Source organism: Lathyrus oleraceus, chromosome 5 (genome assembly GCF_024323335.1).
Source record: "Lathyrus oleraceus cultivar Zhongwan6 chromosome 5, CAAS_Psat_ZW6_1.0, whole genome shotgun sequence".
In the NCBI taxonomy this organism is placed as follows: Eukaryota; Viridiplantae; Streptophyta; class Magnoliopsida; order Fabales; family Fabaceae; genus Lathyrus; species Lathyrus oleraceus.
The window spans coordinates 375,019,635-375,035,181 of record NC_066583.1 but is presented as its reverse complement, the minus strand read 5'-3'; the positions used below and the strand labels follow the sequence as shown (position 1 = coordinate 375,035,181).

The 15,547-nt window shown below is 34.8% G+C and overlaps 1 protein-coding gene and 1 non-coding gene across 2 annotated transcripts; both read right to left on the bottom strand.

Annotated features, from left to right (window-relative positions):
- Positions 1–5,378: 5,378 nt before the first annotated feature.
- LOC127084868 (small ubiquitin-related modifier 1) lies at positions 5,379–7,678 on the bottom strand. The gene is made up of 3 exons (XM_051025382.1): positions 7,432–7,678; positions 5,772–5,921; positions 5,379–5,683 (listed from the first exon to the last, which is right to left on the bottom strand). The coding sequence occupies exons 1-3, from the start codon at positions 7,516–7,518 to the stop codon at positions 5,618–5,620; spliced, it is 303 nt and encodes a 100-aa protein (XP_050881339.1). The 5' UTR covers positions 7,519–7,678; the 3' UTR covers positions 5,379–5,617.
- LOC127090002 (small nucleolar RNA snoR135) lies at positions 6,577–6,721 on the bottom strand. Its single transcript, XR_007791546.1, has one exon. It is a non-coding gene; the product is annotated as a small nucleolar RNA snoR135 (small nucleolar RNA).
- Positions 7,679–15,547: the final 7,869 nt, after the last annotated feature.

Here is a 15,547-nt window from a genome sequence, read left to right as displayed (position 1 = left end):
ATGAAGCATGAGGTATTAACTTAATCCATATCTTTTAAAGTTCATGTTGTTGTTGTTAGCTTATCATAATTTAATTTTTATTCTAATTATAGGAGTTTAACAACAAAACACCATACTCAAAAGAAGATATGGATGATATCTGATCACATTGGACCAAAGTCTTTTTATCTTGTTATGATTATCTAAAACAATAATTTTTTCTTGGTTGTAAATGTGTAAATTTTATTAATTTGTTTTGTGCAAATATGTAAATGCGTGTATTTTGTCTTGATGATCAGAACAATGTAAATTTCTAACATTGGTTTAAATGATATGATATATTCTAATTTTAAAGCTCGTTGGCGTGGATCAATCAAATACCTTGGCTCAGACAAAAATTGTGGCATTGTAATCGGCCTAAACCATGTCATATAATGTTAAGTTGATCTAGTACCATGTGTGACTGGTTTGTTTAAGATGTGTTGTCGTCGATTCCTCCAATGACGAAACATCTCTTTTGTGAAATCTCTCCAATCAGAATAATCTCATTGGCCATCGACTCTTTGTTGATGTCAATCTCCCAAACACATCGGAGGTTCTGGAATTTGTTGTTGCATGCCAAACTGCAGTTTTACACGGTCACTCTAGTGCATCTCCATAGTAGTAAACCGAATGATTAGTGTTTTTGATGTCCAAACTGCAACATCATCATGGTTAACCTGATGATCAAAACCCAAATACGGCCTCCAGATAAATTGTATAATAATTTGACACGATTAAAGGATATGTAATTGGATAATTTTTTTAAATCGAAAGTAGAGTTGTTTAGTAGTAATACATCGTCTAGTCCAATGTGGTCTAAAAGATTGTGATAGACTACTACAGCGTGTTTGGGACACCTATTGTAGTCCATCCCCTTAACTGACCACCTAGATCGAAAAGATTGAAAATATATTAGTTACAGTTAGTTGTAGTATAAATTCTAATAAATTAGAAGATTTAATATAAACTTACTTTGTCGCATAGGGTAATGTGAATGGCTTCTCGTTGACCAGGGCGAGTGATGGCAGTCTTGACCAACCCCATGCTTGTAGCAAATAGGCGCAAGAATAAAACGTACAAGTATTTTTTGGCATTTTTACACAATGAACTATATAGATGGTACAAAACAGTTGAACCCCAACTATATGTGCCTACTCTATTTATGTTTCGTAACAACGGCAAATTCCAAATATTTACCGTATTACCAGTACTTTCAGGAAATAAAAAATTACCAAATAGAATCATAATATAACATCGAGCTTGAATTATATTTTCATACTCAGTAGACTCTTCGTTTAATGTTAAACTTGAATAATACTATTTAAGATATTTTAAATTAATACCTTGACTCCTAGGTTGACCTGAAGTCTGTCTTGTAGTTGTGTCTTCACACAAAGGGGCACCAACAATTCCTTGCATATAGAGTTATCTTGGTTAACTCTACCATTTACGACCTTACCATCGATTGGTAGACCTGACAACATATAGATGTCCTCAAGTATGACGGTACACTCACCGAAAAGAAGGTGAAACGTGTGGGTCTCTAGTCTCCATATTTCTAACAAAGCAAGAATAAATTTGTAGTCAACTGAGTATGAGACTATGTTGAGTAGATTACCAAAACCGCATCCTCGAAGATATGGTTCAATCAAAGGATCGTGTTGTACATATTCATGTACACGACACCGAAATCTCTTTGGATCCTAATAAAAGATAATTAAGAAATAAGTAAGAATAAGTACTAAATAATAGAGACATTTTGTTAGGAAATAAGAATAAGTAATAACATAAAAATGTCGCTATATTATTGATTATTCCTCGATGTTCATCACTCATGGTCAATAGAGAATGAGACAACATTATTGGGTACAGATGAACCTTCGTTAGATATATTTTACAATCCTTATGTGCAAATTCAAGGATCATTGAAAGAAGGATACAAATTTCACACAAAAGAAGATTATGTTAGAACCATTAAAAAGTATCACATGGAATTATCAGTTGATTATAGGGTTGATCGAACTAATGCAACGGGGTATAAGATTTATTGTCGAAATGAGCTCTGCCTGTTTCGGTTGTCAGCTACTTATCGGAAGAGGAGTGATTCTTAGGAGATAGGGTCTATGGGTCCAGTTCACAAATGCTTAATCACGAACCCAATGCAAGACCATCGCAAACTCATCTCTCAATTAATATACGATGTCTGTCATTAGTGATAATCCATTGTTAAAGGTGAGTACAATAATCTCCCATATTGTTACACAATACAACTATACTCTATCATATAGGAAGGCATGGATAACTAGGACTAAGGCAGTTGAAAAAGTGTTTGGCAATGGGGAGGAGTCATACAAAGAACTTCCAAAATACTTGGTGACTCTTAAACATTACGCTCCATGGACTATTGTCAATTTGGAAACGTTTTCGGCGTATACTCTAGACGAGACTTGTGCTAGTGGTAATGGCATATTCCACCGACTCTTCTAGGCGTATCAACCATGCATCAAAGGTTTTGCTTTTTGTAAACCTATTATACAAATTGATCGCACATGGTTGTACGGGAAATATAAAGGAACGATATTGATGGCAGTGGCACAAGATGGCAACAACAACATTTTTCTAATAGCCTTTGCACTAGTTGAAGGGAAGATTGTTGGGGGATGGAGTTTTTTCTTAAAAAATCTTTGATTGCACGTTGCTCATCAACCTAACTTATGTTTGATCTCAGACATACACCCATCACTAGTGAGTGCCAATAAAAACATTGATAATGGCTGGCAGGATCCTCCTTCAACGCATGTCTCCTGCATTAGACATATCGCTCAAAATTTCATGCGGGAGATCAAAGACAAAATGTTACGGAAGAAGGTTGTCAACGCAGAGTATGCATTAACAAAACCTTCTTTCAAAGACTACCGCGAAGACATCAGATTGTCAAACACAGATGCAGTAAGGTGGATCGACAATATTCCATTGGAGAAGTGGACTAGGGCATACGACAACGGTCAATGATGGGGGCCCATGACAACAAATCTTGTGGAATCAATGAACTGTGTCTTCAAAGGCATTTGAAACCTACCTATAACCGCTTTAGTGCAAGCAACCTATTTCAGGCTAGGGGCGTTGTTTGAGATCAGGCGTTCCAAATGGAGTTCAGTGTTACAATTTGGGTTGTTGTTCAGTGATGCTTCAATGAAATTCATTAAAGAGGAAGCTGTCAAAGTTAACACACATATGGTCACGGTGTTTGACCGTACTAAAGGTTGGTACAATGTTGCGGAGTCAATGGATCACAATGAAGGCATGTTAAGGGGACACTATCGAGTGGAACTAGATAGAGGTTGGTGCGACTGCAGAAAGTTCCAAGCCTTTCGTATGCCCTACTCCCATGGCATAGCGGCATGTTCAAAGGTTTGACGGGATCCTTCCAACTTACTATATGACGTTCACAAAGTCATAAGCCTTTGCAGTATTTACAAAATTAGCTTTTCAGTGGTAGCAAAAGAGGATTATTGGTCTGCATATCAAGGGGACATTCTCTGACACAATGAAATAATGCGAAGAAAGAAAAAGGGTCGCCCAAACAGCACCTGTATTCGAACCGAAATGTATACGGCGAACAAAATGGTTAGATTATGTAGTAAATATCGTCAACCCGGTCATAATCGTACTAATTGTCCCAGTGTTAGAACAAGCCCAATAAGATAATTTTAATTGTAACTCTTTTTCTTTATATTAAAAACAATATTTATTTCATATGATAAGTAAAACAAATACAATAATTAAACAAAAATACAAAAAACTACAAATAAAATACCATCACAAACATATACAACACATAAACAACATAATTATGCGATTACAACCATCACAATTTTGTGAGAAGTATACATCATCCTGTGAATGTCTCTGTCAGTTTTAATATCCACCCAGAAACGAACTTCTCCATTTTGGTTGAACGTCGTATCAATCCATTGAATTCTTCAGATCCTTTCATCATTTGCAATGTCCTCCATCTAACCAACGGTTCAACGTCCTGTAAGATGTTCGAACGTATCTACATTCCAAAGTCAGATATCATCGGAGGTTGCACTACTGAAAAGATTAAATCGATATTTCTCTTGTGAATATAAGGACACAAGTATGAATATGCAGACATTTTAGAGAAAATTAAAGGAGATTGAAGGAAAATGGAAGGAGAGGGTAAGAAGTTGTGTGAAAAATTATGGGAAGGAGATATTGTATTTAAAATAAATGAGTGGTGGAGCAGTAGCCACATGCATTGACGCTCACATAGAACCATTATGCATGTGTCATTGCATGGGACGCCCTCACATGGCCTACACATGTAGGTTCCATTGCATGTGGCACCTTCACATGCATGCGCCATTACATGTGGCGCCCATGAATACAAATTTCCAATGGATGCATCCAGGCCATTTGCGCCTATGTTCAGTGAAAAATAAATGTGTCAGTCCAACTGACACATGCTTCATAAAAGATGGTTATTCCGATAAATATTTTGAAAAATAAATTATTTTAAAATTTTAATTGAAAAAGTGATTATTTTAAATAAAAAAATCGAGAAAAAGAAAACTTGAAAAAGTAAAAGAAATATTAAATTCGTATTAAAGGTGATAGAAAAAAAATTAGACAATATCAATAAACAACCAAGAAAAAGAAAAAAAAAAGAAAAAAATTGTCAAGAAAGCCAAAATCACCAAAATAGAAGTTGTAGGATCGATAAAAGCGAGTTTTATTATTGCTAATCACATTGTTGTTCTTTTTCTAAAAAGGCGTTTTGAATCCAAAAGAAAAACAATGAACTCTTGTACTCAAACCACATTACAACCTATGAAAAGTCCTTATTGATTCATGACACTTCCATATTTCATGAAATTGTTAGATATATTTCAAAACTAGATTGTAATATAGACTTGCTTGATTTGAGTTGAACACCACCTACGTGAGTGTATACCCTTGCTAGATTTTTGATTTCATTTGGATTTCTTCGTTAAAGAAAGTTATAAAAGAAACTAAGACGACTAGTGATATATTAGAGGCAAAGTGTAAGCTTCCAACTTAGAGAAACAAACTTAGATGTTCTTTTGATATTCTAATTCTTGTAAAGCTACATCAACCATGATAGACACTAATTATAGATGTTTTGTAATAGTACATGAACAATTTGTCTTGTCTTTTTTCATAGCTAATGTTGTAGGGATCCTTTATTAGAATGTGATAAAAGAAATCATGATACAATAGATGCATATGATTTATTCCAATTCACATACATGATTATTATCAAGTGTTATCCCTTAAAGCCTGAAAACCCAATACATGCTTCAGAGTAGAGATATATCAACACACATAAATTTATTGAACAAGCTCAAGAGAAATGAGTATAGCTTTCACAGGTAGAAATGTTATAATCCCACTCATAATCATATTAACAAAGGAAGCATTGCACTTACAAAGTTCAGCCACAACAGCTGTATCATATGATAGTAGCTAATAGAAGACGCATAATATGCATAACCTAGCTCTAAGTTAAACTAATTCTAATCATAATATAGCAGAAACATCGATGTTTCTTTCAGACAACAGAACCTCCTGTCTGATGAAGCATGGCATCAATTTCATCCCCATCTTCCATTTCAAGCTGCAACAACATATATTTTAAGGTCATAAAAATCATTTTATTTTGGTATAATTGTAAGCGTTGAAGTAGTCATGTTGTAAACACAAACCTCGTCTGGAGTCTGCTCGGCACGGAGGCGACGCCCATCAAAGAGAAAGGCAATGGAGTTGAAGTCCACAGACTGACGATCGCAGTAAGCATTCATAAGCTTTTTAAGTTGTGTGCTTCTCTTGATCCTAAAGAACACTTCATTCCCATCCTACAGAATACATAACTTTAATGTTAATTTTGTGTCTCAATAACTAAACCATGTCAAAACTTTAATTTTTGAAAGTATCTCAATAACATTTATATTGGATCCCAAAGCCAAACAGAGTATGCAGTATCCACCTCGATAGAAAATTCAGTTAGCTATCAAAAAACACAACTTTTGAACAAAAAAATATGAAAGTCTGATCTATATGGAAAACAAACGCAGCCTATAAGATACAGAAAACAATAGGAAAAAATGAAATCAAACAAGGAATGATAACTTGACAAGTGAAGAATAAATGACAGGTTACATCGGCTGTGGGGTTCAGGGATTTTCCAATGTATAAAACATAATAACTTTTGCTGTGTAAGCCATACAGAAAGTCACCGATATGGCAATGGTAACAAAATTGCAAAAGCATATTGGTTTTCAATGCAGTTGATTAACTTATGCTGTGTAAGCCATCGGAAAGTCATCGATATGGCAATGGTAGCAAAATTGCAAAAGCATATTGGTTTTCATTGCGGTTGATTCAAATGTGCCATACCAGCTGTGTCTAAATTCGAGTTGCAGACATGAAGGGATGCACCAAACAATGAAGCATTCAATCATAAATGCAAATCCCAATTCATGTGTAGTTTAAAATGAGAGAAAAGAAGAGAGATGTAGAGAAAATGATTGTTGTGATTTTCAACCATAAAAGATGAAACACAACTGCCCATTCTCTCAAATTGATATTGCAAGGGAACACTTTCGGAAGAATGCATTGATCATAGCACAACACCGATACACACTATCCCTGCTCTCAAACGAAACATCATCTACTTGTTCCAAAAAAAAAAAAAAGAATATATAAATCACAATATAATAGTAATCAAGATAAGACAAATAAAATCTAACATAAATGCAACAAAAATAAAGAAAAAAGAACAAAACCCCATTGCATTGTTTCAAAGGCTTCTCAACAAAATCAATAAATTGTTCCCCGAACAAGTCCATGCTTAATGTTCTAAAAACTCGGTAGCACCAACACCTCTAAAATTCTGAAACCAATGCAGATACTTGTGATTACTTTTAGTATATTTGTTTATTCAAATTATTACAAGTGTCAACGAGTCGTTTGCTTCATATTTAAAGACAGTCCAATACACATAGCATCATGATTTCAACAAAATCTACACTTGAGATACAAAATTTCCCGGTGTAACATGCATAAGAAAGAAGAACTAGTGCAGTTCTGATTCTCCTCTTTTTCAAGATATATTGAAACAAGCTTAATAGCATAATTAAAAAATAATCATTAATTAAAACAAAATTAACAAAAAAAAATAGAAACAATTAATTAAAATCTCCAAACATTTAAAACCGATACAATCAAAACCAACTATCATCAAATTCATCATTCAATCAAACTAAGAACAGAGAAACACGCATGCATCAAAAAACAATCATAAACATCAGAAGAAAATTTTAAAAATTTACAAAACCCTAGAAATTGAAGGAAGCAACGACGAACCTGACCCTTGACTTTAAGGTTGATGTGTGCGCCGCCCTGATCAGTGGGCTTCTTGTCTTCCTCGTTGTTGGCCACACCTGACGACATCTTCAGAATCTCTGACTGAACAAAGGGGTTTTCCGTCACCGCCGACAATTGCTAAATGTGTGCTTGGGAACGCTGATGGGTTTCTTATAGAAAGGATAAATCGACGGTTTTGATTCTCGCGCTTTGGGTGGTTCAATTGTTTCTGGGCTTGAAAATTACAGAATTGCTTTGGGCCAGGCCCGATATTTTTTTTAAAATAAGGGAACTTATTAACGCACCAAGTTTCTACCGTAATAGTTGTATCCACTAAGACAATGTATGTAGTGTCAATGTGTGTGCAATCATTTTGCTTTAATCGTTTTAGCAGTTTAATAAAAGTTTGTTATTATCTCTTCTCTCTTATTTCATCTTCATCTTCTTCATCTTGCACCAACAATTTGCATCTAGAGTTTCGATTCAAATCCATAGGGAAACACATGGAAACACGAGTGAACGGTAAGGCGTTGTGTGATTGATTTCGTTTCTTGAGTTCGTGTTAAAATTTTGATTGGAATTGTAATAGAATCACATTTTTTTATTCTGCGCGATTAGGAAACACTAGTGTTTGGTGAGATCTTAGTCTATTGCATACGGTTGAAGATGAAACTAAACAGTAATCTGAGTACTAAGATTCCAGTGTTCGATGGAAAGAACTGGAATCGTTGGATGATTGAGATGTGTGTGTTGATCGGCGCTCAAGATGTTCTTGATCTCGTCAACAACGGTTACTTTCAGGTTGCACTTCCGGCAAATGCAACGAATGCGCATAGAAATGCTCAGTGTGATCCGGAGAAGAAGGATCATTAGACGTTGTTCTACATCCATCAGAGTGTCGATGTAAACGTGTTTGAGAAAATCGTTGATTCGAAGACGGCGAAGGCTGCATGGGACACACTGGTACGGTGTTATGACGGTGATGCATTAGTGAAGAAGGTAAACCTTTTCAGTCTTTACGTAAGCAGTATGAGAATCTCGGTATGAAGAACAATGAGAAGGTACCTAACTACATCTTTAGAGTGATTCTGGTCACAAATGAGATGAAGTCGTGTGGAGAAACTCTCTCTGAAGAAAGCATAATTGAGAAGGTACTTAGATCTCTTACTCCTCAATTTGATTACATTGTTGTAACAATTGAACATTCTAAGGATATGAGCACCATGAGAATATAAGAGTTGCAAAGAAGTCTAGAGGCACAAGAGTTACATTTGACTGAAAGAACCTCTGAGAGAGAGAGATAGTAGACTCTGAAAGCTTCTTTTGTCAAGAAGGAACAGAAACGGTCTTGGTCAGAGAACAAGAAAAGACATGGTTGGTCTCATAAGTCATAAGTCTCCAATTCCGATGAGAAGAAACATTAGAAGGGAAGGAAGAAGATTGACAAAAGAATGGTTCAATGCTACTATTGTAATAGGTTTGGACATTTTGCTAAGGACTATTGGTCAAACAAGGAAAGGAACTCAGAAGAAGCAAACATACCTAGAAGAGATTATGATGATCAACTTATGTTATTGATGGCTTATGAATCTGATGATGATAAACTTGTGTGATTGATTATCTCTGATTCTAAAGAAGACTCTGAATATGAGTTAGAGTCAAAAGATGACTCTAAATTTGAATTCAAGTTTGATTCTGAATATGAGTCAGAATCAGAAGATGAGTCAGAATATAAAGGTTCTGAAGAAGAGTCAGAATCTGAAGGTTCTGAAGATGAGTCAGAGTCAGAAGGTGACTCTGAAGATGAAGAAGACTCTGAAGGCGAGTCTGATTTTGAACGTGAATCTTATTCTGATCCAAATTCTGATAATGATCTAGAATTTGAAGGTAATCCAATTTTGGAGGATGGTCAAGCATCTAATATTATTCCAGAATCAGAAGGAGATTTTGAACAAGTTCATAGGCCACAAAGAATCAGACACATACCAATAAGATTTGCAGAGTTTGACATGTTGCAAGATATTGAAGTAAACTCTGAGGGAGAAGTAGTTCAATGTGCCATGTTAGTATGCTCTGAACCAGTGAGTATTGAAGAAGCTCTCAAGAAGAAAGTGTGGCTGAAGGCCATGAAAGAATAACGCGGGCTTCTGAAGAGATTCGAGTTGTTGAATTGTAAGGCTGTTGTCACACCTGCATAAACAAATCACAAATTAGATTCTGATTCTGAAGGTGATGATATAGATGCCACAACTTTTTAGCTGTTGATTGTTTTGGACAGAATGCTTCAAATATCTTGGATGTGTATTCGCCACCTCCATCTGTTCGCAACACCTTGATTTTATTTTCACTATGATTTTCGAAAAGCATCTTAAATCTCTTAAATATTTTGAATACTTTGCCCTTTTTCTTGATCACATAGATCCACAGATTTTGTCTAAACCCATCGACAAACGAAACAAAATACATGTTCGGCCTATGGTATGCTCCTCAAAAGGACGACATACGTCTGAATGTACAACTTCGAGTATGTAGAAGGATCTCATTGGCATAGTCGAAATGAAAGATTTCCTGGACTGCTTTCTGACTAGATAACCTTCATAGAGTTTGTCGGGTATCTCAAGAATTGGTTATACTAGTTACCATATCTTGAGCGATCAGTTGATTGAGCGACCTAAAATTCAGATGGCCAAACCTCAGATGTCACAACCAAATATTTTTGTGGTCGACATCTGTATTTAGACATTTTACCTCAGTCGAACTTATCATGGTCTTAAATGTTCTATTCATTGACAAAGGAGATTTCAAGACCAAGTTATTCCGGATGTCGAAAAAATCTAAGGCTCCATCACTTAGCAGATTGAACTTCATTCCAAGAACATAGAGTACATCTTTGATCAAGAATTTTGCTCCATTACTCCTTTGAATAACTATGTTGTTAGTACATTCAGCTTGTAACGAGCTATTATCAGCAAGTTTGACTTTCCTCTTCTTCGACTCGTCAAAATCTACTAACCATACTTTTCTAACAATCATGTGATTCGAGCAGCCTGGGTCGAGGAACCAGATCTTGGATTCGACATGATCATCTGCAACTGCAACCATAACCACCATATCATCAAAATCATATGAATCTTGACGTGCAAGGTTCGCTCTTTCGTCCTTGCCTTTTGTCGATCCCTTGTCTTTCCTGTACCAACAATTCTTGGCCAAGTGACCTCACTTTTCAAAGTTATATCACAACATACCTTTTTTCTCTTCTTTTTCTTTCTGATAGGAATTTCCTTCTCCTCTTTTCGAGGATTCAGAAGCTCTATCATCGACCTTATTCTTGAGAGGATTCGATAAAGACTTTTTGCCCCGAGTATTGTAAATTTTGCCTTTGAACTTGTTGGAACCACCATTCTTCTTCCATGACTGATCATGTAGTGCTTGTATCGAGTCTTGAACTCCTTTCCTTTCGACAATCCTAATCTCATGCACCTCCAGCGAACCAACCAAATCTTCCAATTTTAGGGTTTCAAGATTGTTGGATTCTTGAATAGTTATGATAATATGATCAAAGAGAGAGGTCAACGTACGCATTACCTTATCAATTATCATCTTATCAGTTAGTGTTTCACCACAATCCTTCATGATATGGACGAGTTTCTGCACTTTCGACACATAACTTGTAAATTTTCGTCTTCTCCCATCGATAATAATTCATATTATCGTTGCAAAGTTTGCAACTTGACAACCTTGACTTTATCGTCTCCTTCGTTGTACTTGACAAGAATATCCCATGCCTCCTTCCTCGATTCAGCATGAGCAATTCTGTCTAAATTAGCCACATCAACCGCCGATTGGATGTAAAACGCCGCCTTGCAATCCTTCTTTTTTGCATTCTTGTGAGTGATTCACTGTGTGAACACCATTAGCAACCACTTCTAGGGTTTCATGAAAGCCAAATATATATTGCATCTGTAGCCAATTCTTTTCGTCAAGAGTTGGAAGGGAGTTTGGTAAATTTCTGTTACCATTCATCTTTGCAGTGATTGATCAACAACAACCCACGATCCCGGAAACACAATCTCTGACGTGTAATTCTTAAAAACATGATCAAGAATCTAATCGGCTCTCTAGATACCAATGTGTTAGTGCTTGAGGCACTTTCAGTGAGGAGAGAAATAGAGAATAAGGAAATAAGGATTGTATTATTAAATTGAATTATGAAACTGAATTACAAAGTGTCTATTTATATACACATAAGTGACTTGACTACTAAGTAAAATAACAAATTAAGTAATAAACCATAAACCCTAATTATCTTTGGACTTGGGCCGCATAACTCAACTTGGTTTATATCTAATATCTCAACAGTAAGGTTAGCACTCCAACGCACAAGTTGGTAAAAGAATGAAGAGTAAATAAGAGTAATGGTTTAAAGGGTACCGCAGATTTCATGTGGGGTGCTTTATATTTTAGGGTCTTTATGGACATCCATTGCTTCCCAATGTTGAATGTGGGAGGCCGTTCAGTGATGTCTAGCACTAAGCATAAGTCCATAATATGGATCCAGGGTTGCATTGTTTTGTACCTATGGCCTTTGGTGGAATGACTTGACACTTATGATTGGGACTTCCTTTTTGTCTATGTGGCCAGCCCAGAATAAAAGTAATATTTGTATTTGAAAGTAGGTTCTTGGAAGAAGATAAATTTTCTTCACATAGTATGGTTTTGAGAGGGGGAAACAATGTTTGTCAGGGATCTATGTGTATCTTCTTAATAGTAGTATTGGTTCACTGAATTTTCCAAGTAATATTGGTTGGATATGGCAGTATATCAATGTTCATTTTATAGTTATTCAACATTCGTACTTTTTAAAGAGATATGAATTTTCTATTTAGTTTTTTACCATGTTTTTAGGAGGCCGTTGAAAGTGTTATTGATTGATCACAGTTAAAGTCTTGACATGGTTATAATGTATAACCTTATTAGCCTTTGTTACTGTCATAAGTCAATTTTTTGAAAGCTGGATTCAACATGGTATATTATATGCTTATTTTAGGAATTTTTATTTTATATGATGGGTATGAAGCTTCCTTCACAATTCTAATGAAATCTCAATTGGAGGCGCTTATGGGTTTTTACTGTTATCAATATTGTTTGGCCATTAGTGGTAAAGTTTTTATGTTCAATGGGTGTCTCATTCGGGCAGAGGATACTCCAAGTGAGGTTTGTGTTTGATGACATTTGTTCATTGTTTCACTTTGATGTTTTTTAATGGAAAAAGTTATGGATTTTACAGTTGTTTGGTTCAATTTGAAGAATAAGGTTGTGAAATTTTTTGACAAGCTAGACTTCATCGAGGTAAGAAACAAAACACATAATTCAATGAACAAGTTATATATCTAAACCACGTTAGTAGTGGGAAAAGCTAGATCTTGTGCTTCTGTTATAGATCAAGCAACAAGAGTTTCTTTTTTACCTGAATAGATTATTTTTGGGTCACAAGAAATGCATGATCATAACAGTATGATTATGATGGTGATGGGTTGGCTATTAGTAATAAAGTTTGGTGTAGTCAAAATTAGGTTGTGCGTGAAAATATTTTGCCACCAACTTGTTTTTTAGCTTAACATAATTGTAGTTGAATTAAACATGATTTCGAATAACTTCGTGTAGGCCTAAAAGAGGTCAGCTTGTCAATCATCCATCCCGTAGATGACATGAAAGGGACTTGGGCACACTAGAGAGGTATCAGGTGGCAAGCAAGTGATCTCGCCTGACCCAATACTTATCGGTCATGGGTCATTTGAAAATGTATCAAGACACGTATTGAGGAGTTACTGAAGTCATAACAAGTATTGGGGTTTAACTACACTCCCTATTATGGGGGATATATAGTCAATGTTAGGGGATGCATGGCCGAGTTGATAGGTACATGAACGGGTCCCTGTAGCAACCACCAAATCTATAAATACCCCATCCATACAATTGAGGCACTTTTTTTTACATATCGGAACTAAAAAGACCCTCTTACGCATCTTATCGCAGGGTATCCCCTATTGTATTTACCACAAGTCAAAACATAATTAACCTTAAATTTGAATTTTATAAGCCATCCAAATATTTGTCCCAATTTATTTCAAAATAACACATCTCTTTTTAGAATCACCAACATGCAATAAAATGTATTTCTATTTTGGTTCCCATCAACCCATTAACAACATATTACTGTTAGTAATAATTATATTGGTTTTGTATTTGTTTACATTATTTGTTTATGACTTGAAATGTGCATTTTATGTAGCTGCATATGCTGGATAACAATGAAATATATGTGGTTTCCTATGATCAGATTGCACACATGGAACTAAAAATAAAGTGTCAAGTTTGATCACTACTCTCATATCTAGACTTTTGCTCTTGTGTTTGTACTTTGATAACAATAACAAAGTCGAATTGTTCATGCTTATTTTATGATAGATGACTGTTAATGTTAATGATAATGACTCAAAGCTTTTGCCTGATTTAGAAACTAAGGCTTTCATAAACATTAAAATTAACGAAGTTACACGTGGATGTAAATGTGTGTTAAGTGAAGTGCAGACCTCAAGGACCGCTATGTTGAATTCTATTACAAATCGTTGCTATAAAAAAGAACAACTAAAGGTGGAAATGTATAGGCTATAAACCATGTATCATGAATTTCATTCACTCTTTTCAAAAACACCATTGGTTATGTCATTCTTTCGACTTAGTGCATAATTGTAAGTAATTTAAGGGATATGCTTGATGAAGAGAAAGTTGTTACATTTTCATTTCTATATTTGATCATAAAATGTGCAGTTGAATAAAGAATCATAGAAAATAGTTAACTGAGGTGTAGAGAATACATTATTAGATCTTCAAAAATGAACCATTTGTCCTGCTGGAAGATATGATGATTAATATTATCCTTGATTCTAAATATAGAATACTATTAATTAAAATAAACCACTAAATTGCAATGTTGATGTAGATTATACCACAACTATGATAATATGTGGTGGCTTATTTAGAGATAATCAGGAAGATTTTTTGGGTGGATTTGCTGAACCGATTGGTATCAACTCGCCTTCTTTGCAAATATTTTTGGAATGCTTAGAGAAATTGAATTCACTCTTCACCTTCGTTACCTTAACTTGTGGCTGAAAACTGATTCTTCTCCTGTGGTTTTCAGCATTAAAAAATCACTCATTAGTTCTTTGGAGTCTAAGAAACAGGTGGTCCAATTGTTTAGGTTATATAAGAACATGAATCTTATTGTAACACACATTTATAAAGAATGCAATGAATGTGTATACTCTCTTGCCAAAGTTGGTATTTTCTTAATTGATTTTATTATTGGGGATTTCTTAATTCATCCTATATATTATTATGGCCCCACATGAAAAATACAAAAATACCTCCAGTTTTCGGAGATAATCTTCGGGCGCATCTTATGCATAGACAACTCATTCGTTTTTTAGTTACGTCCTAATTTTATAACTAAATTTAATTCAAAAATATATTTTCAGAGTTTTTTCAAAAATGTATTTCCGAAAAAAAAATTGTTTCTTCCACATGCAGCATTGTAATACTGCAATACACTCTGCATTGATATTTGAACAATATATATTACATTCGCGAAAACACCTTATTATTACTATTACGCAACAAAATATAAATAAAAATAAGATGAAATATAAAAAGTTAATATATTTAACAAAAGGATTTAATTGATATACACTGACAGTGTAAAAGGATTTTACACCGTTAGTTAATCATATCTGTTGGATATTTAAATAAGTTTGACTTTCATTTTAAAAACCTATAAAGTAATACAAACGGGTGATGGTGATGAATCAACAGTATAAATCTTTTTACACTGACAGTATATAGTAATTAATCCCTTAACAAAATTGATGACATAAATAAACTCATTCTATTTTTGAAATTTTCTTGCCCCTGAAATCAAAATTTGTTGAGCAAAATCAACCGTCAACGAAAAGTCTTGTGAAAGTGATGATATTACGAGAGTAACTATATCTTCTGAGAATACATTTCCGATTTTTTTTGAAAATGCATTTCCATAATAAATTAAGTTATAAAA

Bases quoted from the DNA above. Each gene is read 5' to 3' on its own strand.
- LOC127084868 (XM_051025382.1), bottom strand. From the start codon at position 7,518: ATGTCGTCAGGTGTGGCCAACAACGAGGAAGACAAGAAGCCCACTGAT. The intron at 5,922-7,431 runs GTTCGTCGTTGC...TGTATTCTGTAG, and splicing joins ACCTTAAAGTCAAGGGTCAG to GATGGGAATGAAGTGTTCTT. The intron at 5,684-5,771 runs GTTTGTGTTTAC...ATGTTGTTGCAG, and splicing joins CCGAGCAGACTCCAGACGAG to CTTGAAATGGAAGATGGGGA.